The 22,241-nt window shown below is 41.5% G+C and overlaps 1 protein-coding gene across 2 annotated transcripts in view; it reads left to right on the top strand.

Annotated features, from left to right (window-relative positions):
- The window catches only part of A2ML1 (alpha-2-macroglobulin like 1), a 65,725-nt gene that overhangs the window by 20,706 nt on the left and 22,778 nt on the right, over positions 1–22,241 (top strand). For both annotated transcript variants that reach the window (XM_045073418.1, XM_004752510.3), the window contains exons 2-14: positions 4,738–4,921; positions 5,248–5,410; positions 6,005–6,057; positions 11,852–11,872; positions 12,644–12,803; positions 13,279–13,363; positions 14,053–14,179; positions 14,949–15,063; positions 15,608–15,717; positions 16,956–17,123; positions 19,144–19,371; positions 21,712–21,772; positions 22,023–22,168. In XM_045073418.1, coding sequence (XP_044929353.1) covers positions 4,738–4,921; positions 5,248–5,410; positions 6,005–6,057; positions 11,852–11,872; positions 12,644–12,803; positions 13,279–13,363; positions 14,053–14,179; positions 14,949–15,063; positions 15,608–15,717; positions 16,956–17,123; positions 19,144–19,371; positions 21,712–21,772; positions 22,023–22,168 — 1,621 coding nt within the window. The remainder of the gene's footprint in view (positions 1–4,737; positions 4,922–5,247; positions 5,411–6,004; positions 6,058–11,851; positions 11,873–12,643; positions 12,804–13,278; positions 13,364–14,052; positions 14,180–14,948; positions 15,064–15,607; positions 15,718–16,955; positions 17,124–19,143; positions 19,372–21,711; positions 21,773–22,022; positions 22,169–22,241) is intronic.

Raw genomic sequence — 22,241 nt, 5'->3', positions numbered from 1 at the left:
TTTCAAGTTAATGTTTTCATTTCCTTTGAATATAGTCCCCAAAGTGGATTGTGAAATTATATGATAGTTCTATTTTTAAGTTTTTGAGGATCCTCCATCCTGTTTACCATGGTGGCTGCACCAATTCATAAGCCCATCAACAATTCACAAGTGTTCCCTTTTCTCCACATACAAACTAACATTTGTTACCTCTTGTCTTTTTGATGAGGTTAAATTTTTTTCTACCTTTTTGTCCTCTGTGCTTCAGTTGGATAATTTCTATTGACTTATTTATAAGGTAAATATTGGTTAATTATTTTCTCAGCTGTGACAAGTTTACTTAAGAGCCTGAGGAAGGAGTTGCTCATCTCTGATAACTTATTTTTTTTAAATTTTCAGCATTTCTAATTGACTTTATCACTTCCATTTTTCTGCTGAAATTTCCCATCAGTTTATGGATATTGTCCACCATTTTTATTATAGTCCTTAAGGACTATAATATATAGTATTACTTCTACTTCTATTCTACTTCTACTTCTAGCCATTTGATTTTTTATTTTTATTTTCTTAAAAGATTTTTTCTCAAAATATTTTCTACATCCAACATGGGGCTCAAACTTACAGGCCGGAGATCAAGAGTCACAGGCTCTACTGACTGGGCCAGCCAGGAGCCCCTCTTCTAGTCATTTTAAAGTTCCATTCGGATAGATCTCACTCCAATATCATCTATGAGTCTAACTCTGTCGGTTGCTTTGTATCTTCACAGGGCGTTGTCACCATTGTTGTCTTTGTTGTCATCATCATCTTCTTTTTGTAAGTCATATAATTTTTTTCTTTTAAGTAAGCTCTACACCCAGCATGGGGCTTAAACTCACAATCCTGAGATCAGGAGTTGCATGCTCTAATAACTGAGCCATCCAGGCACCCCATCACATAATTTTTGCTTAAATGACAGACACCTTGTCCAAAACAGGGGAGATTAAATAAATAGCCTTTATATCTAGAAAGGGACACATCTCTTCTCAGTAGATGGAGTCATTCTGGTTAAAAGATGAGGTGGATTTAGGACTTGCTCTTTCCGTGTACCATAAGCTTCAAATTCCTCTTATGATGCCTTGTACTTGGGGTCGGGTCTGGAATGCTGGAGGCTTTTCTCAATGTTTGTTTTCCACTTTCAGCTCTCAGTTCCCTATACACATTATAGGCACCACAGAGGTGGTCTCTCTCCATATTTTTGCCCCTCTGCCAGTGGTGGACTGCTGCTATTTGTTATGTTTTTGGCTGGGTTGCTGCTGGTGAGAGGGTGTGGTAGTTCTCTCTTGACCTTTTCATCTTCAGTCATAGGTAGTCTATATGCCTGTGCCTTGGAGGATAAGATGTTCTTAGAAGTCCTGCCTCTACTCCTAATCAAACTTTGCTTTGTGTCTATGGCACGTCTTGTGTAGGTGTTTCCCGCCCTTCCTTCAGTCTTAGGAAACCTCTGAAAGTATGAGTATAGAATTCTTGGCTGAGGTCTGTTTCTTTTCCCTCCCTGTGAGGTTGGGTTTTTTTTTTGTTTTTTCCTCTTTTTCACTCTGTCCTTTCCCTGGCAACAGTGGGTCTTTACCTGTGCAACAATTGGGAGAACAGTATTTACCACTTTTTTCCAGAATCTTAAGCTTTCTTAAAAGAGTTTGGGCAGCTGGGGCCTTTCCTGCGGGATAGATAATACTGTCCTCTATGTCTATACTACTATGGGAGGCTCTTTTCAGTCTCATTCTGTATCCAATCTTTCTTACGAGCCCTTGGTAACGGTCATGGAAGAGAACCCGTAAATAAGTACAAGCTTCCCGTATGGCACACAGAGATTCTTTGTTGTTATTCTAGACCACACTAGACCTTTAGTGATTCATTAAAATCTTAGCTGTGTCCTTAGTTGCTTCTGTGATGGCCCAAGTACCTCCCATGTTCCAGCACAGAGGAGACAACTCAACACTTAAGTCTCTTCTTGGAAGAAGCTGTGCCTCCTTGGATTTTAGACTAGTGAGTTAACTGGCAATCTCTGCTCAGCTCTTACATTCAACTTTCTGGTTCAAAAAAGGTTATGATTTAGCTTTTTTGAGTATCAGGGAGGGGAAAATGCTCTTTCCAACTTTTTTTTTTTTTAATGTCCTAAGTGGAAGTGGAACTTCCTACCTATTGTTTTGTGTCCTCCAATTAGTGTTGCAAACAATTCCCCTTGTCATGAAAATACTGTTTTTAATGGCTGTGTATTGTTGCTTTATATTAATATAGCAATTTTCAACCAGATTTATATTATTGGGCATTGTATAGACTTAACATTTGATTTTCCCAGCATCTTTACTCCAGTGCACTTCCTATAGTAATGGACTCCTTTCTTTAGAAAACCCCCTCCTGTCCAATTCCATGTGTTATTTTGGGATTGCCAGTCACAGTACTTCATCGTGCTGGCCTCTGCATGGTAAGAATGACCCAGGTCCACCTGTTGTAGTATCTTGGCTACAGTGATTAATCCAGAGCTGAGCATATGAGACAAGGAGGAACAAAATCCATTTTCAGAAATTTCTCTGAGTTAGATGAAAAACTTCTGTATCTTGGGATCATAGGGCTGGAAGGATTCCCAGCTCCTTCTTCTCCACTACTTGAAGGAAATCCTGTGTATAGTGGGACTGAGAGATTGGGAGAAATGAGTCCTGACAGCATCAGTGCCTAATTTCAGGCCATAACATTTCCAGTTTCTCTGGTTCCTTCGGTTCTTCATGTCTGATCCACCCATTACCAAAAAATTCTTTTTCGTCTAAGTTGGTTTGATTTGGGTTGTTCATTCATTGGGTTGTTCATTTGGGTTGTACTCCAGAAAGTATCCTAATTTATACCCTAGGTAGCGTTCAAGTCTCGCTAAAATAAAGAATACAGTGAAGAAACTTACGGTCGATACATTTTTTGCATACATGCATGCTCTCTTCGCTCATTAAGAAACATTTCCAATGGGGCACCTGGGTGACTCAGCAGGTTAAGCCTCTGCCTTTGGCTCAGGTCATGATCTCAGGGTCCTGGGATTGAGTCCTGCATGGGTCTCTCTGCTCAGCAGAGAGCCTGCTTCCCACCCCCCCAGCTCTCTCTCTGCCTGTCTCTCTGCCTACTTGTGATCTCTCTGTCAAATAAATAAATCTTAAAAAAAAAAAAAATTCCAAAATAAGAATTGCTGGTTCATAGAAATGTGAAAGTGTTTCGATGTGTGTGAAATTGTCTTCAGAAAGGTTATCCATTTATACTTTTATAAGGAGTGTATATGTCCCTATTTCCACATAATCACAGGAATACTGAGTAGTATTAATTTTTAAAATTCCCCAATAGATAGAGATATACTGCTTTTATCTTGATACTATTCCTATACCTGTGTTCCCAAGTATGTCTTTTTTTTTTTTTTAAGATTTTATTTATTTATTTGACAGAGAGAGAGATCACAAATAGGCAGAGAGACAGACAGAGAGAGAGATGAGGAGAGGCAGGCTCCCTGCTGAGCAGAGAGCCCAATGCGGGACTCGATTCCAGGCCCCTGGGATCATGACCTGAGCAGAAGGCAGAGGCTTAACCCACTGAGCCACCCAGGCACCCCCCAAGTATTTCTTAATAGAATAACAAGAGAGCAAAGATCAAACGTGGATGGAAATTTGGAATGAAACCAGAAAAAAAGGGAGAAGTCCAAAATTTGTTCTGAGAGCATTACCACTGTGAATACTCAGCCCTGAGATTTCCCCAGAATAGGTATTAAGGACTGGCTGAGCCAGTATGAATGTTTCAGGGAGAAATAAATTTGAGGGAGTGAATAGAAGTCCTACCCAGGGTTACCACCTTAGCCTGAGGGCTCCAATAGGTGATTGGCTGATGCATTAATCAAAAGCTCCACACCCTGTGGGGTTAATATATATATTATAGCAGGGACCCAGACTTCTGGTTCCTGCTATTGAGGAATCTCACCCACAAGGATGTGGGCTCAACTCCTTCTAGGAATATTGACCCTAACACCAGCCATTGCAGAAAAATATCTCCCGTAAGTGCTTGGTGTCAGTGTTGATTTGGGGCAGGTGGCTTCTTTGCTTTTCTCAAATGTAAATACGGAAGAGAAGAGATAATCTCTGATTTATTTTAATTTCCTTCTCATCTGTTCCTTCTTTGGTTTCATTTCTCCTTTATCCAGAGAGAAAGGCAGAGGCACCAAAAGGAAGCTTTAAGAAAGATAACATTAGGGCACCTGGGTGGCTCAGTGGGTTAAGCTGCTGCCTTTGGCTTGGGTCATGATCTCAGGGTCCTGGGTTCGAGTCCTGCATCGGGCTCTGTGCTCAGCAGGGAACCTACTTCCTCCTCTCTCTCTCTCTGCCTACTTGGGATCTCTCTCTGTCAAATAAATAAATAAAATCTTTAAAAAATAAAAAAGATAATGTTTTTAAAAAAAGATAATGTTTATAGTAGACTCCTCATACCCTGTTCTCTCTAATAGAATTAATTTCCTTTCTGGTACCCTAGGTGTAGATTCTCAGTGATGGCCTCCTAGTTGTGGTTGGTTTAAGGCTGTGCACAGCTTAAGGCTGATTTATTTGTTACTCACCTGTTTGTCCCTTATAGAAAATAAGGTTCACAAAGGCGGGGATCAGTCTGTTAAATTCACTGCTGTATGCTGAGTGCTTAGGAAAGGGCTTAATTTTTCACTGAGTGAATGAATCATTACGCCCTGAAATCCTTTTGCTTCCTTAATAGAAACTACCTGGTGACAGTACCAGCCCAGCTTAACTTCCCCTCTACCCAGAGAGTTTGTTTGGATCTGAGCCCTGGGTGCCTTGATGTAAAATTCACTATTACTCTGGAGACCAAGGACAAGACTCAGAAGTTGCTAGAAACCTCTGGATTGAAGAAGAGGCACTTACAGTGCATCTCCTTTTTGGTAAGCACAGATTTAACTCCAACTCTGCTCTCTTCCTTTCTTAGCTTCCTTCCTAGGCATTTAGGCAATCTAAACTGTAAGTATGATTTCTGTTATTTTACTTTTGCTACAGTCTTTAAACCTGTCTCCCCTAAACCTAAACTGAACTCTTGGCCGTAACACATTCACAATTTCCTTGACCTTGGATTTCTTCTTTTACTTTTTGACCTTAACCTCTGAACATGGTTTCTCTTCTTCCTGGCAACTTGTTTTATGACCCTACCCTTGCTACCCCCAGCTGTTTCCCCAATATCCTACTCTGCCACAGAGCTCCCTTCTCTTTTCAGGTACCACCTCCTGCTGGTGGCACAGAGGAAGTGGCTACAATCTGGGTTTCGGCTACTGGAAATAATACCAGCTTTGAGGAGAAGAAAAAGGTTCTAATTCAGAGGCAGGGGAATGGCGTCTTTATACAAACTGACAAACCTATCTACAACCCAGGGCAGGAAGGTAAGAGGCACACAGACGGGATTCGACAAAAGACAGGACAAACCGTTGCCCATATTCTGAAAGAGGGCCTTTGTGGTTGGGTGAGAGGTCAATGGAACAAGGCAGGAGGGAGGAAGGTTTGCAGGGAGGAGGGGTCCCAGGTGTTGAAGACACGCTGTGTTACATCAGTGGGAGTAAGTGGGTGGAGTTGCTAGTGTGTGTGTGTATCTGAAACAAAAGTACACATTTTTCCTGGGATGGAATTTGGCAACTTTAACTGGGCTTCTGCATCTTACAGCAAGCTGCTGATGTGAATAAGACAGCATCAAGAAACATTTTATAAGGACATTTTCAAGGGCTTTTCGCTTGAGCCCCTGGTATTTGTACTTTGTGCCTTCTTTGGTAGAAGGGCCTTACATTCTAATGTTTCCAAGTGAGGGGCTGGGTGGGGCTTTGACCTCTCTCTCAGACTCAGTTTTAGTTTTTTGTTTTGTTTTAAAGTAAAACCTGATGGAATTTTGCTGACTTCGAAGTGTGTGGGGGAAGTAGAAAGGGTGGAAAAAAGATTCATAGAGGGGAAAACCCCCTTTGCCAATGATGTCTGTTCTGTTCTAGTGCACTTCCGCATTGTCACCCTGAACAGCAGCTTTATCCCAGTGAATGACAAGGTGAGAATTTAGTTGGGAAGAGGGAAAGGGAGAGGAGTAGGGCAGACTGAGAGAGAGTGGGCAAAAGGAGATTCTTTCTAAAGAGTGCGATGAGGTGAAGTCATGTGAGATCCAGAATGTTTGTGCTAGTCTCAGATTACAAGTCTAAACCCTCCTTGTCCTATCTTCTAAAAACAGGCAGCATGGATAGCTGAGAACATCAGTTAGATTAGCATTCCTGAGAGATGCTCATATCCACTGTCATCTTAAAGGGATTTTTAAAGGGACACCTGGATGGCTCAGTCTGTTAAGCATCTGCCTCAGGCTCAGGTCTTAATCCCAGGGTTCTGGGCTCAAGTCCCTGCATCTGGGACCTTGCTCAGCAGGGGAGTCTGCGTCTCCCTCTGCCTGCCACTCCCCCGGTTTGTGTGCTAGAGCACATGCTCCTCTCTCTCTCTCTCTCTGTCAAATAAATAAATAAGTCCTTAAAAATAAAGAGAGTTTTTGAAAACTTCCAGGCCTTTTCTCCAGGAATGACACCATGTGGCTTTGCAGTTCTGATATTAGAAATAATTCAGGAGGATGTTTAACAAAAAAAAAAAAAAAAAAAAAAAAAAAGAATATCCATCCCCACCATCCTTTACTACAAGGCAAGGTGTTTGATAATGTAGGCAATTCTCTTAAGACTATATTATGTGCCAGGGCACCTGGGTGGTTCAGTGGGTTAAGCCTCTGCCTTTGGCTCAGGTCATAATCTCAGAGTCCTGGGGTTGAGCCCCACATCAGGCTCTCTGCTGAGCAGAGAGCCTGCTTCCCAACCCCCAACTCTCTCTCTGCCTACTTGTGATCTCTCTGTCAAATAAATAAATAAAATCTTAAAAAAAAAATAGACTACATTATATGCCAAAAGTTAAAAGGTGGTAACATCTGGAGATTATTTGAATGCTCCTTGAACAGTTCAATCCCTAGAATCATAAGCCTTATGATACGTTTGATCTCAACGTAGGCTTCGTGTCAGTTTTACATTTCTGAAATGCTTGCCTCTCGGAGATGCCTGTTGTTTTCTCTCTCCTTCAGTCACAGCTCAGGATACATGCTGTGTCACGAAGCTTCTAAAGATAGTGATAGGGTAAGCATTATTCTTTATTCCCATCTCCATGTTCTCAGAGCTTGTTTCTTTTCCCTGAACACACAATGAAGGGATCAGCTTATTGATCAGCAGCTTCCTTCACCACTACTTTCTTCCTCAATTTAGAATTCTTTTCTATTGCTCTTTCCTATCACCTGTATCCTTTCTTCATCAATCCAGCTTAATATTGCCTACTTTTTTTTTTCCCCAGGATTTTATTTATTAATTTGACAGAGACAAAGCAAGAGAGGGAACACAAGCAGGGGGAGTGGGAAAGGGAGAAGCAGGCTCCCCACTGAGCAGGGACCCCAATGTGGGATCCTATCCCAGGATCCTGGGATCATGAACGGATCCTGGGATCATGAACCCAGCCCAAGGCAGACGCTTAACCGACTCAGACCCAGGAGCCCCTAATATTGCCCACTTTTTTCTCAGTAGACTGGTAATCCCAGTGCTGAGGGAAGTACTAGTGGAGAGCGTGGCCACCACAGCCAAGTGTTAGTTTAGGCTCTACTGCCCCCTGAATGTGGATCTCATTAGCTACCCCTTGTTACTCTCCTCCTCCACACAGGTTAGACCCATTACTGAGAGGTGTTCTGATTTCCATCCTTATTCTCTATTTCTGTTGTAAAATTACTCCTTCCTCTCCACAGCATTTCTTTACACAGCCCCCGACTCCAAGATCCAATCTGAAACACTGAAAATTTGAAATTCCAATTTGGAATACTGAGATAAACTAAAGGAATTTTTTCTAAGAAACTGAGGGACAAAGATTGTGAGGTTACAGAGGACAGTATTTTATCCTGAGGCAACTGAAGTATACTTGAGATTTATTGAGCCTCTCTGGTTTGGTTTCTACAACCATTTATTCACAAATCTCAGCCTGCATCCGGTTGGAAATGCTATTTTCCTAGCATTGTTGAACACTTGTTTTTTTCCGGAGCCTACTTCTGGGTAATTGGTGTGCTCCCAGATTCTTGACTCTCTATGTGAGAAGAGTACTTTGTCATCTGAGAGGTGTTCTTTTTCTGTACTTTTTAGCAGTCCACAGTAGTCTCATTTGTGTCTCCTTGTTGTCTGTGTAGCTGTGGTTTGTAAGAATCCTGTCTCCCTCTTTATCTTGAAGGGGAGCAGAATGTGCTACCCCAACATGGGCTCCTTTGCCATGTGGATTATTTTGAGCTGAAGGCAATGATGAGCCAAAATGCTCAGGAAAAATTATTTTACTTCTCCCTTAACTGACTAAAAGAATTTATATAGTTGGGAAGGTGCCTGGGTGGCCCAGTTTGTTGCATGTCTGACTCTTGATTTTGGCTCAGGTCACATCTCAGGGTCTTGGAATCAAGTCTTGCCTTGGGCTCCATGCTCAGGGTGGAGTCTGCTTGAGATTCTTCCTCTCTCTCTCCCTCTGCCCTTCCCCCACTCTTGCTCTCTCTCTCGAAATAAATAAAATCTTTAAAAAAAAAAAAAGAGATCTTAAATGGGGGCATGGCCCAGTTACCAGATACAACTTTTTTTTACCTAAAAGATCCATCTGCATGGTAGGACAAACATTTGATTACCAACCATCTGCTCTTCTGATCTTCCTGTGAATTGCCCCATTTCCCGCTGAAGCCCCAGGCTCCTATCTCATTCCTTAGCTTAGAATGGCATATAAGTGAGTCTCAGTTGCCTGGCAGCCCATGAGTCTCACTGTCTTTGTGCAGATGTATGTAATTAAATTTTTTCTCCTGTTACTCCATCTTTTGTCAATTTAACTATTAAACCAGCCAAAGAACCTAGAAGGGAAGAAGGGAAATTTTTCTGTTCCTATAATCCTTATCTCTCATTTTTTGGCTGTTCTGAAGAATTGCCATTAAGCTGGATATCAGGGCTGATAGTTGTATTTAATGAATCTCTGTTTCTTCACTGGTTAACATCACGTGGTACTTGGTCTAAGAATCAAAGGCAAGCACCATCTTGATTTCATTCCCTTTTCCTTCCAAGTGAGATCCAGTTCTTGTATGCTCTCTGAGGTCCCTGTATTTAAATTCCAGCTTTCAATCTCATTTAGTTTTTAAGTGTATATAATACTAATTGGAATGCCCAGAATTCAGTAAGTGTATAGTCTCTAATCAAGTCTTTTTTTTTTTAAGATTTTATTTATTTATTTATTTGACAGTCAGAGATCACAAGGAGGCAGAGAGTCAGGCAGAGAGAGAGGGAAGCAGGCTCCCTGCTGAGCAGAGAACCCCATGCAGGACTCGATTCCAGGACTTCAAGATCATAACCTGAGCTGAAGGCACCAGCTTAACCCACTGAACCACCCAGGCACCCTCTAATCAAGTCTTAACTATATTAATACTTTAGACATATACTCTCTCTCTTTTTTTAAGACTTATTAGAGAGAGAGAGAGAGAGAGAGAGAGAAAGAGAGCATGAGTAGCAGGGGCAAAAGGAGAAGGAGAATCTGAAGCATACTCTGCAATGAGTGTGGAGCCTGATTCGAGACTCAGTCTCATGACTCTGAGATTCTGACCTGAGCCAAAACCAAGAGTCAGTGCCTAGCTGACTGTACCACCCCAGCACCCCCAACATTTTAGATATTCTAATTACCAATTTCCTTGGCTATGATTTTGTACAATTCTAATTATTACAATTTCAAAAAAAAATCAAAAGATCTTATACAAATAACACAATAAAAAGATGATTTTTCTCATAGATTATCTGGAGCAGTCATTTTGTTCTCAACTTTTTATTATAAGAATTTTCAAACATAACATTCATTATGTTTCATTTTGCCATATTCATTTTAATTGATCTTTTTTCTTTTTTTTCTGAATCATTTAAAAATAAGTTGCAGATATCATAACATGTTATTCCTGAACACTTTAGCATGTATCTTTTTAAAAGTAGATCCTAGGGGCATCTGGCTGGCTCAGTCAGTGGAGAGTGCGACTCTTAATCTTGAGGTTGTGAGTTTGAGCCACTGGTGGGTATAGAGATTACTTAAAATTAAAATCTTTAAAAAAAGAAAGAAAAGGTCCATCTTAAATAATCATGATATCATTATCAAACCTAAGAAAATTAACAATAATCATTTGATATCATTTAATACCCAGTCTTAAATCAGCTTTTTTCAAATGAGTTTGAGGGTTTTTTCAAACTAAGATCTGATCAAGGTCTTTTAAATTTCTGTCTTTTAAATTTCTCTTAACTTAAAATAATCTTAATTTTTCATTTTTGACTTTTTTTTTTTTTTTAAAGAGAGAGAGAGAGAAAGTGATCGGGCTAAATGACTTGTAGAATGTCATCATTCCAGAATATGACATCGACTTTTAGGGAAGCCTAGTTGTCTTACAGAGTATTCAACATTCTTGATTTGTCTGATAATTTCTTTACTGTGTAATCTAACTTGTTTCCCCATCTTCTGGAAGTTGTTCTGAGGTCTTAATTAGATTTAAGCTAAACATTTTTGGCAAAAATGTTTACTAGACAATGCTATGAACCTCCAGTATACTCTAAAGGATATACATAATGTCAGGTTGTCCCATTATTAGTGAAAATGAATTTGATTACTTGCTTAAGGTAAGTAATTTCTGTAAAGATATGACTTCTCTTCAGATTTTTAAATTTATTTTAATTTTTAAATTTTTATTTTTTTCAATATTAATTTGAGAGAGAGAGAGAAAGAGAGAGAGCGAGCATGAGCTGGGGGGAGGGGCAGAGCAAGAGGAAGAAGCAGACTCCCCGCCAAGCAGGGATGTGGAACTCAATGTGGGGCTCAATCCGAGGACCCTGAGATCATGACCTGAGCCAAAGGCAGACACTTAACTGACTGAGCCATGCAGGTGTCCCTCATTTTTTTAATTTATTTAATGTAAGTTCCATGCCCATCTTGGGGCTTAGACACAACCTTGAGATCAAGAGTCACAAGCTCTACTGACTGAGCCAGCCAGGTGTCCCAGCCTTTTTTTTTTTAATTAGTAAATAATTTTGGTGACACTTTAGCACTTAGCCCAATAACCTGTTCACCACTAACCTTTTAATTTTAGCATCCATTTTCTTGAAGTCTTTTGATGGAACTCTTTAAAAATTTTTTTTAAAATATTTTAATAATATTTTATTTATTTATTTGACAGAGAGAGAGAGAGAGAGACAGAGAGCAAAAGCAGGGGGAGCAGCAGGGGGGAGCCTGATACCCGGGACTCGATCCCCAGGATCCTGGGATCATGACCTGAGCCAAATGCAGATGCTTAACGAACTGAGCCACCCAGGCACCTCCATGGAACTCTTTTAAACAAAATATTTTTTAGAAGGGATTCAGACAGCAGAGGAGGAGTCAAGGAGATAGTTGGCTCCCAAGAAGAGGTTTAAACATTCGGGAGCCTCCAGATGCTAACTTTGTTTTCAGGCATGTTGTGGTAGAGCTCAGTCCCAGAGCCCTAAGGGATGCTGAAGGGTCTGAAGCTTCATTTCTTCAAATGTTATGGGGACTGTCAGTCCCTCTGAGGAAATCTCTTCTCTCTCCTCCCCTAGCCAGTAAGCTTTTGCTCCATCGTTACCCTGATGAAGGCACAAAAGAGCCATTTAGGAAGGAAGAAGAGGGCAACAGAGAAAGAGAGAGGCCCTTGTGAACTTTCTGCTTTCAGCCCATCCTTATTGCTTATCCTGCTTTAACCCACATTATCTGATTTTCCTTTTCAGTACTCCCTGGTGGAGCTGCAGGTAAGTCAAAGTTTCCTTTTCTTTTCTGTCCGTTGTGGAAAGGGGAAATTAATTTAGTGCTAAGCTTTCAAGCCAGAAACAACTCTGAGATCTTGGCCCCAAGCCTGAGACTGCCTCAGTACTGAGCACCCACAGCTCCACCCCAGCTGAGCCTTTCTCTTGCCTGTGCCCCCTGCCCCCTCAGTCCTGAGCCTCTGTAGAGAAGGACACCACTCTGCTGTGACTAGCCCTCCTACTCTGATTCCTGTGACTTTTCTGGGCCAGCCTTGGTTCGGTACTCCTCTTATTCTAATCGCTATCATCATAGATACTCAGCAGTTGAGTAGGACACGAATACTGTGGGAAGTACTAAGCAGGAAAGGGTCTAGAACGGTGACTGCCCACAGCAACCCCTCCATGGTTCTGTTAGATTATCTTTCAGGTACATTGTGCTAAATTCCTTCAGCATTGCCCCTAAATAGTTACCAAGAATAAGCCCTTTGCAAAGGACATTTTAAAACCCATGTTCTGAAATTGGCAGTAACACATTTGAGAACTCAGTCTGATTATTTGAATCCACAAGGATGCTTTTTATCCCAAATGGGGTCGGACCCATAGGAAAATTTATTGTGCTTAGTAATAAAAAAAATCATAGTAGAAACTATAGCTGTTCTTCCTGGTCATGAACGACGAGTGGGATTCTTCCCCTGCACTTTGTGTCTTTACCTGCTTTTTGCAGTGCCGAGTGAGAAACAGGCAGGTACGTCATGAATTTCTTTCTAACAAACACAGGATCCAAATAGCAACAGGATCGCACAGTGGCTGGAAGTGGTTCCTGAGCAAGGCATTGTAGACCTCTCCTTCCAGCTGGCACCAGAGGCAACGCTGGGAACCTATACAGTAGCAGTGGCCGGGGGCACGGCCTTTGGCACCTTCAGTGTGGAAGAATATGGTAGGTGGGAGAATTAGCAGGTCAAAGTGTTGGACACAATCTTGTCCCCAAATCAGCAAAGGTAAAGTAAAATCTACTATGGGGAGGGATTTTTAAAACAATTTTTTTTAAAGATTTTATTTATTTATTTCAGACAGGGATCACAAGTAGGCAGAGAGGCAGGCAGAGAGAGAGAGGATGAGAAGCAGGCTCCCCACTGAGCAGAGAGCCTGACGGTGGGGCTCGATCCCAGGACCCTGGGATCATGACCTGAGCTGAAGGCAGAGTCTTTAACCCACTGAGCCACCCAGGTGCCCCTAAATTTATTTTTGAATCCAAGCTAAACCAGCTAATAACTTTGGGAGCATTTTGCTTTAATACTCCCCCCTTAAATTAATTTAAGTATGACTGTTTTTATACCCCTCTGTCTACTACCCGTATGGTCAAATTCTCTTTCTTTCTTTTCCTTTCCCACATCTATTTCCACTCTCTCCAGTGTTGCCTAAGTTTAAGGTGGATGTGGTGGAGCCCAGGCAATTATCAACAATGGAGGAATCCTTCTTAGTGAAAATCTGTTGTAGGTAAGAGTAAAGCTCTGGATCTGGTGAAGAGTAAAACTGTATTGAGAAGCTGACAAAGGGAGTGTTATGGGGAGAGTTGTTGTGGAGGCATGGAGGCAGTGGTTAAAATGTAAGATATTTTTAGATGGTCCCAAAGTCATGACTTAACCATTTTCTTTCTTTTCTTCCTTCTTTCTTTTTTTCTTTTTTAAGATTTTATTTATTTATTTGACGGAAAGAGAGCACACCGTGTGCGTAAGCAGGGGAGGTGGCAGGAGAGGGAGAGGGAAAAGCAGGCTCCCCATAGAGCAGGGAGCCCAATGCGGGGCTTATTCCCAGGGTGATGGGATCATGACCTGAACTGAAGGCAGATGCTTAACCACCTGAGCCACCCAGGAACCCCTAAGAACACATTTTCTAATTGTGTCTCTGCTGAGTCAGCATTATTGATTCAGTGTCTACCTAATGCAGAAAACAATATTGAGTCCCATGAAGAAATAGGAACAAGGAGAGAGAAAACACCATCTCTGTCCTTCAGAAGGTTCATAAGGCTATGAGTGAAGCAGGGAAGTGAACAAGACTAGGGAAGGACTGTTAGTACTTCACAAAGTTGGAGTAGGGGAAAGAAGAGATAATAGTGTTTTGGAAGAGGAGGGCTGGATCTCAAGTGCACTCTCCCAACTCTGACTTCTCGTGCTTTTCTGGGTTAGGTACACCTACGGAAAGCCCATCCTGGGGACAGCACAGGTATCTGTGTGTCAAAAGGCATATACTTACCATTTTCCAGAGGCAGGACGGGAACAGCTACCTGACAAGTGCAGGAATCTTTCTGGACAGGTGAGTAAATGGAATGTAGAAAAGGAACCTTATTCCTGTGTCCTAATGAATAGCTAAGCATCAGTATTAAAAAGTGGTAAAGGAATTTAAAAATTGAAACAGATGAACATGAGAAAAAGAGAGAGGCTCTTAACTATAGAGAACAAACTGAAGGTTGATGCAGAGGAGGCAGGTGGGGGGATGGGGTAACTGGGTGATGGACATTAAGGAGGGCACATGATGTAATGAGCACTGGATGTCATATATAAGTGATAAATCACAAAATTCTACTAATGAAACTAATATTATACTATATGTGAACTAACTGAAACCTAAATAAAAACTGAAAAAAGAAAACAAAAACTGAAAAAAGAAAAAAAAATCGAAAAGTGGTTAAAAAATAAAAAGCAGTAAAAAGCCCAAAGTAGAAATCATTTCATACAATTATTGCCCTAGTTCCAAAGAACAAAGCAGTCTTCTTTACTCTAAATAGATGAAGTCTTTTTTAGAATCTGCCTTAGAGTCAAGAAATTAACCTAAATCCTTGAGAGGTACAGTTTTCCTGCAGTTGGTTCTCGCCCACACCCCTCCCATATCTTGGAACTTCAGAGTTGTTTCATGATTGTGTGTTGCTGGTGTATATACTCTATGTTATAGGGAAGTTTTTCTGTCTTGAAGGTGGAGAAACCAAAGCATGGAGATAAGAATTTCTTTCGATAGTGCGTTATGAAACGGGGGTAAAAGTTAGGTTATTCATCCTCTCTTTTTGGCCCCCTGATTGCTTCACCAGACAGACAAAATAGGATGCTTCTCTGCTTCTGTGGACATGTCCACTTTCAACCTCACTGGTTACATGTACAGCCACACCATCAATATTGTGGCTACTGTGGTGGAGGAAGGTACAGGTAAGTGGATAGTCTTGGTTCATTAAGAAAAGAGGAAGGAGAAGGCCTGTTCCAGGGATAAACTTATTCAGAGGACTCAAGACTTACCCTCACTAGTGTTTGGGAATGACTCTGTTCCAAGGTCATAGTAAAAGGGAAGTGCCAGATTCCAGTCTGTCATCTGTTACTGTTTTCCCGAAAGGTTGGGGAGGAAGAGTTTGTTTGGATCTTTGGCCAGAAATATGTTCAGCTTCATACTTCTAGTGGCACTCTCCTTTCAGGGATTTTATGTGGTTTTTTTTTTTTTTTTTAAAGATTTTATTTATTTATTTGACAGACAGAGATCAAGTAGACAGAGAGGCAGGCAGAGAGAGAGGGGAAGCAGGCTCCCCACTGAGCAGAGAGCCCGATGTGGGGCTTGATCCCAGGATCCTGAGATCATGACCTGAGCCGAAGGCAGAGGCTTAACCCACTGAGCCACCCAGGTGCCCCAGGGATTTTATGTTAAACATGAAGATGAGGATATCAGGTATTTCGATTGTCATACATCTGTTTCCCTCTGCAGGAGTAGAAGCCAATACTACTCAGGATATTTACATTTCTTCAGAAGTGGGATCAATAACCTTTGAAGACACCAAAGACTTTTATTACCCCAATTTCCCCTTCAGTGGGAAGGTATGTTGAAACTCGTCTCTACACAAAAAATGTTTAACCATCCACCGTTGCCTTCTTCCTGTAGACGTAGCTAATTTAGCATTGTTCTAAGTACTTTACAGGTATTTACTTATTTAATCTTTACAACTACCCAGTGAGGTAGAAACTGTTATTGGCCCCATTTTACAGATAAGGGGACTGAGGCACAGCAAGGGTAAGTGATTTTCCAAAAGTTATACAGCTGGTAAGTGGTAACTAGGATCAACATCAGGCCTATCTCAAGTGCACTCTCAAGTGAGAGAGTGAGGCTGCCTGGATCCAGAGTATATACTCTTAATTCCTTATGCTGTGCTGCCCTTAATCTCACATGAGATGCACTTTGAATATTAATGTGACTTTATTGCTTTTGCCAATGCCAGGGGCTCCTAATGTACAAATCTTTGAATTTTAGACCTGCAAGGTATCTAGAGAAATCATCTACTGTGGCTCCTCCCCTAAGCAAGATGAATGTTTAACTTTCTTTAACAGAGAGCCATTGATAGCTCCTTAAGCAGTTTCCTCAGAGATTTAAAAATTTCCTTGGTGTCTTCTTTCTTTCTTAAAAAAAAACAAAAACAAACACAAAAAAACAAAGCAAAACCAAAAACCAAAAACAAAAAACCCCATTTATTTATTTAAGTAATCTCTACACCCAACATGGGGCTTGAAGGCTTGACCTTCAGATCAAGAGGTACATGCTCTCCCAGCTGAGCCAGTCAGGCTTCACTCCTGTCTTCTTTCTGATACTTAACAATCTATCTATCTTTTTTTTAAGTTCCAAATAACTTTTCCACACAATAACCTTGTATATTTTTAGATCCATTTAGGCCCATCCTTAGTCATCTTTTCTCTAGACCAAGGACAATCCAGATCTTCTTAGAGCCTAAGGATTATACAATTTACGAGTGGAAGGGGACTCTGTTTAAAAAAAATTAAAGCAATATAATGTACAGAGAGCCTTGGAAGGGGCCCGTGTAAATGAAGCGTCTTAAAACTTCATTAGCTACATGGCAAGTCTACTTCTGCTCCAGGCTGAGCTCCTCCTGTGTGTTTCTCATTTCCTCATAGATGTTAGTTTCCAATGCTTGAATCACACTTACCTGTTTTCTGGACTCCCTCCTGAAATGCGTTCTTAGAGTTTCTTTTATCACCTCAATTTACCACATACTTGAACTTACTCCAAACCTAATTCTAACATCCCAATAACCTTCATCCCCCAGATAAGAGTTAGGGGCCATGATGGCTCCCTTCTCAAGAATCATTCAGTATATCTGGTGATTTATGGCACAAATGGAACCATCAACCAGACCCTAACTACAGACAATGACGGCCTTGCTCCCTTCAAGCTGGATACAGTTAATTGGAGTGGGGGAGATATTTCTCTGGAGGTAAGGCTTCCCTGAGGGAAAACGTCAAACTTTTCCTGTTTCTCTCCCCTCCTCCCTCTGCTGTAATTCCATCTCCATCACTCATCAGTCCTGCTTCCCACTTGAGAAAATTTTGGGTTTTTTAAAATATTTATTTGGAAGGGGGAAGGGGCAGAGGGAGGGGGAGAGAGAACCCCAAGCAGACTCAGAGCATGGAGCATGACATGGAGCTTAATCCTAGGACCCTGAGATCATGACGGAGCCAAAACCAAGAGTAGCATGCCCAACCAACTGAGCTACCCAGGTGCCACAAGGGTTTTTTTGTTTTGTTTTGTTTTTAATATCAATCTAATAAATGGCCCTTCAGATAAAAATTGTTATTTCTTTATTTTTTTAAAGATTTTGTTTATTTATTTGACCAAGGGAGAGATCACAAGTAAGCGGAGAGAGAGAGAGAGAGAGAGGAGGAAGCAGGCTCCCTTCCAAGCCGAGAGCCTGATGTGGGACTTGATCCCAGGACCCTGAGATCATGACCTGAGCTGAAGGCAGAGTGTTATAACAACAAGGCTTAACCTCCTGTCTTCTTTCTGATACTTAACAATACATCTATCTTTTTTAAGTTCCAAATAACTTTTCCACACAATAACCTTGTATATTTTTAGATCCATTTAGGCCCATCCTTAGTCATCTTTTCTCTAGACCAAGGACAATCCAGATCTTCTTAGAGCCTAAGGATTATATTTAACCCACTGAGCCACCCAGGCACCCTAAAAATAGTTATTTCTACTAATTCATCTTTCAACTTATCCCCATCTCTATTTTGATCCTATATTTAAAATCAGAGTGGTGGGGCACCTGGGTGGCTCAGTGGGTTAAAGCCTCTGCTTTCAGCTCAGGTCATGGTCTCAGGGTCCTGGGATTGAGCCCCGAGTTGGGCTCTCTGCTTGGCGGGGAGCCTGCTTCCCTTCCTCTCTCTCTGACTGCCTCTCTGCCTACTTGTGATCTCTGTCACATAAACAAATAAACAAACAAACAAACAAATAAATAAATAAATCTTTTTTAAAAAATTAAATAAAATCAGAGTAGGGAGGAAAAAATAGTTCAGAGTCATTCTTTTCCTCCTATTTCCCTCTTCTCACCTGCCCTGGGCCATTACTCATAAAAAATGGCAAAGAAGAAAACTCTGCATTTTGGCTAACTTATAAGGAAAACTACTCATATCAGTAATCAACTGTGAAATAATGCTGCTCAACAAACAACTACAAAACTTTAGTGTTATAACAACAAGGCTTTATTGCTCATACATCTGGGGTAGTCAGATACGCAGTTCTGCTGATCTTGGTGGACTTCCTTACATGTTTGGGGATGAAGGCCAGTGTCTCATGCTCCAGAAAGCTATCCCAGGGATATTCTGATGGCAACGATGAGATACAAGAGCAAAAGTGGACCCAAAAGGGTTTCTCCAAGCTGGCATATGCTCACATCCCATTCCCAGCAAGTCACATGGTAGGCTTGAAGTTAGACTAGAAGGGTAATGATTACATGGTAAAGGACATGAACATGGGGAGGGACGGATTGTGCCATTAATGCAATCACTGAGCTATACTACTTAAGCAAACACATACAGTTTGTGTTGTGGCTAATTTAGTCCTTTACACAAGGCATCACTCAATCACCCTACTTTATTTTTAATCTTGTTATCCTTTATGCCTTGTTTTCTTATTCCTAGGATATATTCTTTAATTTCTAGGTAATCTTGATCATGCTTATCTATAGTCCCTACATAAATCCCTGAAAGTTTATCATCCACAATTGCCTATTACTTGACAGCTATAATTCAGCCCTTATTTCACTCCTCTGCCTACTGAAGTACTGCTGTTGTGGATTTCTCAAAGATCCTTGGCTGGACCTCTAGTAAAATATCTACATGCCGCTCTTAGGCAGTGAAGATTTGAGAGATCTGTGAAAACCATAACTAGTCCATGGGCTTGCTTGGGTCAGAGAATGTGTGAAGAGCCTTTTGCTTTCTCTCATTTCTTAGGGAAGATTCCAAATGGAAAATTCGGTGTATAATCTGGGACAGAAGCCTCATTACTACAGAAATGGCTATCTGCATGTGCAGCCCTTCTACAACCCAACTCGGAGCTTTGTTGGCATCCACCGGCTACATGGAGTCTTGGCGTGTGGCCAGCCCCAGGAAGTGCTGGTGGATTATTACATCGATCCTGCAGACGCAAACCCTGATCAGGAAGTCATCTTCTCCTACTATGTGAGACAGGGCAATGAGGGCTGGTGAAAGTGCTCCGGGAGAGGAAAGGAAGTAATGAGAGTGAGCCAGAGAGAGGGGGTAGACTGTCTAGAGACCTAATGCGAGTCCCAGAGGTAATTTCAAAATGTTTAGAAGCCATATTTAAAAAATTAAAAGAGTAGGTAAAAACAACTTTATTTCATTTTATTTATTTAAAAAGATGTTACTTATTTATGAGAGAAAGAGGGAGAGAGAAAGCTCATACACCAGTTGGGGGAGGGGCAAAGAGAAAGGGAGAAGAAAAATCCCAAGCAGATTCCCTTCTGAGTGTGGACTCTGACCTGGGACTCCATCCCAGTACCCCAAGATCTTGACCCGAGTTGAAATCAAGAATCCCCCACTTTGGGACCCCTGGGTGGCTCAGTCAGTTAAGCATTTGCCTTCAGCTCAGGTCATGATCCCAGGGCCCTGGGATCAAGTCTTGCATCGGGCTTGCTGCTCAGTGGAAAGCCTGCTTCTCCCTCTGCCTCTCCCTCCTGCTTGTGCTCGCTCTCTCGCTCTGTCAAATAAATAAATAAAATCTTAAAAAAAAAAAAAAAGAATCCCCTATTTAATTGACTGAGCCAGCCACGTACCCCTAGGTAAAACTAATTTTAAAAATATATTTTTGGGGCCCCCAAAATATATTTTTTTGGGTGGCACAGTGGGTTAAGCCTCTGCCTTTAGCTCAGGTCATGATCTCAGGGTCCTCGTCAGGGAGCCTGCTCCCCCCCCCCTCTCTGCCTGCCTCTCTGCCTACTTGTGATCTCTTTCTGTCAAATAAATAAATAAAACTTAAAAATATATATATATATATATTTTTTTTGGGGGGACACCTGGCTGGCTCCATTGAGGGGAACATGCAGCTCTTCATCTCTAGGTCGTGAGTTTGAGCCCCACATTGGGTGTTGAGATCACTTAATAAGTAAATAAACTAAAAAAAAAAATAAATCTATTTAACCCAGTGTATCCAGCATATGATGATGTCAACATGAAATCCATATAAAATTATTAATAGATATTTCACATTTTTTATTTCAGCTGGTTATGTATTTTATAGAGCCACCTTTCAAAGGCTCCAGCAGTCCCTTGTGGCTAGCGGCTAATTGTATTTCAGTGTAAGCATAAAGGATTGGGGGAGGAAATGAGGAAAAAAAAAAGCGATTTTAAACAGGAAAATTGTGTTGGAGGATAAAATGAGGAATTAAGGATAAACCCTTGCTGGTCGGGACTGGACGGGAGCTGGCGGGTGAGTGGGGAAGAGGATAAGGAGGGGATGGGACGCAGAATAAACTTCATACTGTGTTTCATTGGTTAAAATTTCAAAATAGATGATAAAGGTTAAAATTAAACACGGATAGCAGCTTCGTTGTGCAAAACTGTAACTTGTAGCTTGAAAGAAATGTATAACTATAAGCAGCTTTAATGGTCACCTTGGTGACAGTGAGAAATTAGATTTGTGTAAATCCTGGGTTTGATGCCTTAGAGTCTCCATTTTCTTACCATCCTCTGGTAAGAGGAGGGTTGGAGTTTCTGAGGGATTTTCTCTGCATTGATTCATTTCTGTGTCTTTGTCAAGCCGAAACAATCATCCTGGTGCAACAGAGTGAATAGTCAAGAGTGATGGCACTTGCCTGCCTTTAGGACAGGGGTGTGGTGAGCCCCAGAGAAGTAGCCAGCTGATCAGTGTAGAAGGGCTGAGTGTCAGCCAGGAGGCCCAGGACCTGGCCACAGGGCCCTTGACAGCAGTCTGAGATGACAGCCCTGCTTAGAAAATTTCACTGAATTTGGTTTCAAGGGAATGAATAGGAAGGGAGACTCAGACAAAGGGGATTTCTCCTCCAAAGAGTCAAATGTCAGAAGGGCTCAAGTCAGTTTAAAGCACACTCATTTCCATTGAATTTTGGATTAAGAATAATTAAAAAAAAGGTCATGAAGATGAAGATGAATTTTAGGTAACTTTGTGCTATAAGGATCATAAGAGAATAAAACCTGGAGATTTTCAAGAATTGGTGGACAGCTATCCATTGTGGAGGATGGTTTCTCTTCTGTTTGGCAGTGAGGTAACTCATGGTCTTTGTCTCCTTCCATGCACCCCTGTGGTTCTCATGCAGAACCTCCTGGAGGAGGAATCAGCAGGGCTCTTGGCACTATCCACCATTTGACCAACTGATGGACGCTGCATGAAGTATTGACCCAGGCTCTGGAGATATGAAAGGAGCCTCTCTTTATGGAGAGGTGCAAGGATGCTCTAGGCTAGGGTCAAGGCTAAACTCTCATAACTTCCCTGCTGTTGATTTTTTTTTTTTTGGTCTTTTTTAGTTAATAGGGAAAGGGCATTTGGAGATGGAGGGGCAGAAACACCTGGACTTTGAGGAGGAAGGTGAGTGTTCATGCTTCTGCTGAAAACCAAAGGATACTTTAAGCTTCCAGGAAATGCTGTTATACTAGAAGCAAAAGAAGAAGCAATGAGGGTAGAACACTAACGATAAGCATAGGAGAACAGGAAAATGGGATGTAACTTGCACCATGAGGCCAGCAGCAGGCCCAAGGAGAAGAGCAGACATGTGGTCGGAGGTCGTCAGGAGACGAGTATGTGTTCTCATCCCTGTGTATCCCCTCTTCTTTTTCAGGAACAAAAGGCTCTTTTTCCCTCTCACTGACCTTCACTTCCAGACTAGCCCCTGATCCTTCCCTGGTGATCTATGCCATTTTTCCCAGTGGAGGCATTATAGCTGACCAAATTCAGTTCTCAGTAGAGATGTGTTTTGACAATCAGGTAAAATGGCAGTTGAGAAAGGTGAAGAAAAGGTCTGGGCATAGAGAGAGATAGTGTATGTGCTGGGGTTGGA

The sequence above is a fragment of the Mustela putorius genome, unplaced genomic scaffold (assembly GCF_011764305.1).
Source record: "Mustela putorius furo isolate JIRA1106 unplaced genomic scaffold, ASM1176430v1.1 tig00537227_pilon_pilon_pilon, whole genome shotgun sequence".
NCBI lineage: Eukaryota > Metazoa > Chordata > Mammalia > Carnivora > Mustelidae > Mustela > Mustela putorius.
This window is presented reverse-complemented; position numbering and strand designations above follow the sequence as displayed.